At 43.8% G+C, this 6348-nt stretch overlaps 1 protein-coding gene across 1 annotated transcript; it reads right to left on the minus strand.

The window, feature by feature from the left end:
- Positions 1–336: 336 nt before the first annotated feature.
- On the minus strand, positions 337–5414 carry C5H1orf53 (chromosome 5 C1orf53 homolog). Its single transcript, XM_021199244.1, has 3 exons — positions 5147–5414; positions 2114–2215; positions 337–533 (listed from the first exon to the last, which is right to left on the minus strand). Exons 1-3 carry the CDS (start codon positions 5381–5383, stop codon positions 462–464), a joined length of 411 nt encoding a protein of 136 aa, XP_021054903.1. The 5' UTR covers positions 5384–5414; the 3' UTR covers positions 337–461.
- Positions 5415–6348: the final 934 nt, after the last annotated feature.

Raw genomic sequence — 6348 nt, forward strand, 5'->3', positions numbered from 1 at the left:
AAAATGATAAGAAGTCTACATTGAAAGAACAGATGGACAGCTGATAGGAGCATCTCCTGCTGCTGGGTGTGCATATGCTGTATGTAATACATGGTACTGTATCCATCACCTCGAGCTGAAGATACAGATAGAGTAAAGAATGTGCCTGCTATTTGCCAGCAACCTTCCTTGCATGGATGAGAAAAAGATGGAAGAAGCAAAGCTAAGGAAATCTCAAAGCTGTTCCATGACATGACGGCTCCATTCATGCAACAGGACACCCATCTTTTTCTCCTTCAATGTATGCCTGTGGTCATGCAGCAAAAAAGAAGGGAAAATAACATGCATTTTATGGATCTTCTTTTGGATATATGTATTTAATATTAACTCAGTGCTCAAATATTTGTAACAGATAATTCTAGATTAGGGCTTTATTTTCAGAACCACACACTTAATTTGACAGACTAGAGATGAAGTTGTTGTCAAACATAGAAATAGGAGTTGAATTGCTTCTTCTTGGATGGATCTTTCACATTGACTTGGCCATATGGACACTGAAAAAGACAGATAGCAAATATTATGGAATTATTTAACAGTCATTGCAAGAAAGTACATTTCTCATGGTGGGGAAAAAAAGTGTTGCTAGCAATGTTTTAAATCACTGGATCCATACGTCATGGGGACTAAAGAGTACAATGGAACTTTGGGTAAACAACCCTAATTAGGATACAGGAACCACTTCCTAAGTATATCTTTCCAGCCTCTAGGATTTTATTACCAAACTCCAATTCTTACAGAACCCGTGGGTGTGCGATTTACATGATGCTCTTATGAATTTGACTAGAAACAGTTCCTGGCACAGACAGGAGAATTCATAAAGGCTGACTTTCAGAACACTGTCCACAGTTCTTAAGAGTATTTACTGTCTAATCTTTAATTAGAAAGTGGACTAGTAAAAGGAATAACATCTTCTTTTAGGAAAAACATACAAAATGTTCTATAAACAAATGTTATCTGATTATAATCTTAACATAATAACGATGTACCTCAGAGATATGTCTTCCAATAGGAAACAAACTCTGATTTCTTCTTTGCTCAGAAAAGAGGAAGAAATAGTTTATTCGCTTTGATTATTAAGCATAGGCATGAGACTCTTGAAATACACATACTCAGACCTATAGCACTAACTTCGGAGTAGCCTCACGATCACTTTAAATACAGTTTAAACACAGACTAGAAGAAAGCAGAGAATGAAGTGTGCAGGGGAGAAGGGAGGGACAGGAGAGAGAGGCAGGCAGAGAAAGAGAGAGAATGAGAGACATAGAGGCAGGCAGAGAGAGAGAATGAGAGACAGAGACAGAGAGACATAAATAGAGAAAGGCATGGAGAGAGACAGAGAGGGGCAGGCAGAGAGAGACAGAGAGAGGCAGACAGAGAGAGAGAGAGAATGAGAGACAGAGACAGAGAGACATAGATAGGGGCAGGCATGGAGAGAGACAGAGAGAGGCAGGCAGAGAGAGACAGAGAGAGGAAGGCAGAGAGAGAGAGAATGAGAGACAAAGACAGAGAGACATAGAGGTAGTGAGAGAGACAGAGACAGAGACAGAGAAAGACTATGAACTACAGCAAGTTGAGGGCCAGCACTCAAATCTGTATGCCTAGGGAAAGCATGTGAAGCAGGGAGTGGGAGGGAATAGAAGGGAAGGAAGAAGTCTTATCATTTCAAGATCCGCCTTCAATACTGGGAAAATTTCTGCTTCTTAAGGTAGCAGTATTTTTAGGATCTGGTCTGCAACATTTTTCTTTCTTTTTTTCATTTGATTTCTCTTCCTGCCCTCTGTGCCTGCCTTTCAGACTTCATGAAAGCTTTCCTCGATATAAAGAGCTCCCCTGAATTTCAAGTCTTAGCATTTGGAGGAGTCCATGCTTGCAGTGAAATGTTACAAAATTCCATTAACTTTAAAGGTCCTGTGTTGGTACTAACAGCTTCATTGTCCTTTGCTAAAACAGCTTGTGAAAAGCACACTCTAGGTCTATTTAGCTTTTTTATTTGACTTGTTGTTCAAATAATAGGTATTTATGAAGTTACAGAAGCTCAGCAAACTGCCAGGGTAATTTGAGAATTGTTACTCACGTGTCTGCAGGCAGAGCCACAGCAGGCGCCTCTCCGCAAGTGGGCCAGCCTTGTGAGAACCACATAGCCGGTAGCTGGGTCCATATAGCTTAGCTCACCAGCCTGAAGAGTAATAAAACAATACATCAATCTTCGTTAATGTTTATCATATCTTCCTAGTAATATTTTTAGTTCAAAATGATTGTAAAAATTTTTTTTTAAAAGAACAGCATTACATTGCTTTTCCAGTAACTGTAGTGGCATTTGCAATTAAAAAGCACGTGCATTTCAATGCTATATACAAGCTAACTGTATGTGATTAAAGGGAAAAACATACAGTTTTGAGTTAAAATGAGAAGTGGGTGGAAAAACAAGAACTCCTCTGTGTGCGACAACTATGTGGCTGCCGCTCTGTTTTTTCATTGCGCCTCTAGGTAACAAGCTTAATAACAGGCGATTTAGATGACTTTAAGAGCTTAAGAGGCTGGAAATGAACCGCACTCAGAAGCTGCAGTTACAATTTCAGTACTTACAATATGTGGATAATGATTTAAACTCACAGAAAAGGTGCTAATCAAAGCCAAACAGGCCTCACAGAGAAGCACGGCCCTTGCCGTTATTGAATATTTTCTAGACCTTCCTGATGTGTTACTGCACTGCAAGGGCCACAGTTTTCCTGTTCTCTCCCTCCCTCACCATTGTTGTTAGATCTAGTCTTAACTGAAAAGGTATTGTTTTGCCACATTAACACTCACTGGCTTAATAAGCTTGATTAACAGCAACTTCCAGTATACCACTTCAAACTTCAGGGATGCATTTTCCACCTATATGCAATTGTGACAGAAAAAAAAAAAAAGCCCCCAAAGCACAGTGTGTGTGGGGAAAGGCAAATTGTAACTCCTCCCTCAGACATATATATAGCACGTTAATGATGTTTCTTAGCCTCCAGATTTTATAGGGGAACTTCCTTCCCTATGGGTTTTTATATAGCACTTTGACCATTAGAAACTCAGTGTATCACTCCTGCCTATAGACTTTCATTAAAATATGCATGAAGGCAGCAGATCTTCTCACCCCCTCCCTCACTCTTTCTCTCACAGTCTCACTATATGGCCTTGCCTGGCCCACAACTTTGTAGATCAGGCTGGCCTCAAGCTCACAACCAACCAGTCTGCTTTAGCCTCTCGAGTGGTGGGATACAAGGCCTGTACGAGTTCTGCCGGTTCTGGCAAACATTTTCTACTTGGTCATCAACAACTTCAGCTATCCAGCGTTATACTTAATGATGTCACTCATTATGGTTGGCATTTAGGTCAACTTATATTTTAGTTCAAGTCTGGGTTCACTCTAAGGCATCTCTGCATAGATAGATCAAGGCAGTAAGAATCCAGCAAGTCCCAATGCTGTGCTCAGGACCCACCCAAATCCCAAGGCCATGTGGCACCAGATGCACCCAACACAACTTTAGAATGACCCACTGTCAGAACCCCATTTCCTTTTCTTTTCTCTTCCTCCTCCCCACAAAGCTCATGTTTGATGATCTGGAAGGCAAATAAAACACTGCAAAACCTTTATAGTCTCCGCTTAGCTTCTGTATGTTTTTCTGGAGACAGTTATCTGGTAATCCGGAAGCCTAACAGGTTGCTCCACATGTGGATGGCCTACCTCTGAGTTTGCTGACTGCCTACACAGTTTCTTCTCACTAAATGAGCCTTGGATAAAGATGGCAATGAAGATGAGGCAAGCTTGCTGACTGGAGAGCAAGATGTCTATGGAAAGCAAGCTATCCAGTGCAGTGATGGGAGAAAGATAAGGACGCTAACTCCCTTGAGGCATAGGAAGGAAAATACTGTTCCTTGGGAGCTCATATTTGTGGAAAAGAGGAATACCAAGCATGGTTTGGGGCTTGCTCCTGGTCTCCTGGACAGGCACATGACCTGTGAAACTCAACTGATTAAAAAGTTGTGGGTTCCCCAGTGCAAATACTTGCCTTCCTTTTGCTATGTTGATTGAACCAATCTATACAGGCCACTTTTGTTTGCCTTGAAAAATGATGAGACTTCCAGCTTTTACCCACCATATTTGTATGGTGACTTGTGGAAACCAACTGCATGTGTTATATTTAAAATAAGAGCACAAGCAAGAACAGTCAAAGGCTGCCAATAATCTTTCGATAAATCTTTATTCACTTTCAACACATGAAAGGGTTAGACAGTGGATTTTTGGGGGGCATACTACACCCAAGGTTGAGTGTCAACCTTAGGAAACGTTCAAGGTTTGCCTCTGCCTCTCAAGCCAAACCAAATACTACTCAGTGGTCTTATCAAGTACTAGCCAAACACAGAGCTTAATACATAGATTTATTACAAATCACTCATATCATTAAAAAACTTAAAATATAAATAATGCTATCTTCAAACTATTGTATTCTAAAGTATCAGGAAACTGAAGGGAGATAGGTTAGATACTGGTGGTGACAAGCAATTGTCAAATCCATAAACCAGAAGAAAGGGTGATTTAAGAAAGCCTAGGGAAAAATGCAAACTTGCCTGACTATAATTTCTTTTGCTCACTTGGACCGGAGGCAAAGGATGAAGAGGACATAGGGCAAAAATGTAAAGCGTCTGTCTTATGTTTCCATTATTAAAGTCACTGGATGGCAGGCTGCCCAAGTTATCACGCACAGGCAACATGTCTGTACTACATACTTTCCCTGTAAGTGCTCGGTCCTACCCTCAGCTCCTTAACACCCTTTTCCCCACACAACACACTCACACACTGGAGGGCGCGCACACACACCAACCGACGGGCCTTTAGCTGGGACACAGATCAGAAACCGAGCCTCGCGAGCCTCCCAGCTCAGGGCAGACACCCCTCTGTCCGGAACGCAAAAGTGCGACCGGGTTTCTCGCAGGACCCTCTGAGCTGACGCCCCAGGCCGACCCGCCCCAGACCGGAGGTCCAGCACCTCCCGGCCCGGCCGGCTCGGGGTCCGGAGGCCGGGCGCGCGCAGGCGCAGAGGCCGCGCGTGGGGCAGGCTGGAGCGGGCCTCACCGCGCAGGCGGCCCGGTGCAGCTCGGCGATATGCCTCTCCGCCGCAGTTAACGCTCGGCTCGCTGGATGCCTCGGCTCTCCTTCCGGCGTTCCCCACGAGTCGGCCGCAGAGCCGCCGCGGGCTCCTTCGGAAGTCGAACCGAGGGTTGAGCTGAGCTGCTGTCGGAAACCTCCGGCCCGAGGCGGTGGCCTCCCAAGCGCTACCCCCGCCAGCGTCCTGATCCCCTGGGCGGCCATGGCGCCGGCGCGGTGGGAGGCGGGGTCGGAGGTGGGGCGTGGGCAGGGGAGGCAGGGTCTGTCTAGGGGGCGGGGCGAAGAGGGGAGGCGGAGCACTGTTCTACGTAGACTGGACTGCCTCTCAGTCCTCAGCTCCCTCTACCTGGGTCCTCTGCAGAGAAAATTATGCACATGAAGACTAGAAGGTACCTTCTCTATTCTTAAAGTCTCTGCTATTTTTTCTCAAATAAAGGGCAAGTTTTTTGGTTTTTGTTTTTGTTTTTTTGTTTGTTTGTTTTTTCGAGACAGGGTTTCTCTCTATAGGGACTAAAGGCGTGCGCCACCATGGCATAGCGAGTATTTTAATTACCTGTCAAGCTAGATCGTATTCGGCCTAATCATACCTGTTTTAAAAAAAATAAGAAAGGAAGCACGTTTAACCCATATAGAAAAGGCTGCATATTTGCTGGTCATGTGTAACAGGAATGAAGCTGGAATCACAAGCTTGGTGACATGGTTCATTGGCTCACTCAATCAAGTGTGAATGAAAATCAAGTGTGTAGTGCTAGAGAGGTGGCTCAGCGGTTAAGAGCACTCTACTGCTCTTCTGAAGATCCTGAGTTCAATTCCCAGCAACCATATGGTGGCTCACAACCATCCGTAATGAGATCTGATGACCTCTAATGGCCTGTCTAAAGACAGCTACAGTGTACTTACATATAATAAATAAATCTTTTTTTAAAAAAAAGAAAGGGTGTAGTGAAGTTTTCACAAAACCAAACCTAAAATCCTGTTTGAGAAAGTGACACCCATACTCCTACAAAGTTAATTTAGGGAAATTAGCATGAGCCCAGGAAACAATTATTTTTTTGTTTTTTGTTTTTGTTTTGTTTTGTTTTGTTTTTCGAGACAGGGTTTCTCTGTGTAGCCCTGGCTGTCCTGGAACTCACTCTGTAGACCAGGCTGGCCTCGAACTCAGAAATCCA

Source organism: Mus pahari, chromosome 5 (assembly GCF_900095145.1).
Source record: "Mus pahari chromosome 5, PAHARI_EIJ_v1.1, whole genome shotgun sequence".
NCBI classification, from domain to species: Eukaryota; Metazoa; Chordata; class Mammalia; order Rodentia; family Muridae; genus Mus; species Mus pahari.

Bases quoted from the DNA above. Each gene is read 5' to 3' on its own strand.
- C5H1orf53 (XM_021199244.1), bottom strand. From the start codon at position 5,383: ATGGCCGCCCAGGGGATCAGGACGCTGGCGGGGGTAGCGCTTGGGAGG. The intron at 2,216-5,146 runs GTGAGGCCCGCT...ATTACTCTTCAG, and splicing joins TGCACCGGGCCGCCTGCGCG to GCTGGTGAGCTAAGCTATAT. The intron at 534-2,113 runs GTGAGTAACAAT...TGTCTTTTTCAG, and splicing joins GTGGCTCTGCCTGCAGACAC to TGTCCATATGGCCAAGTCAA.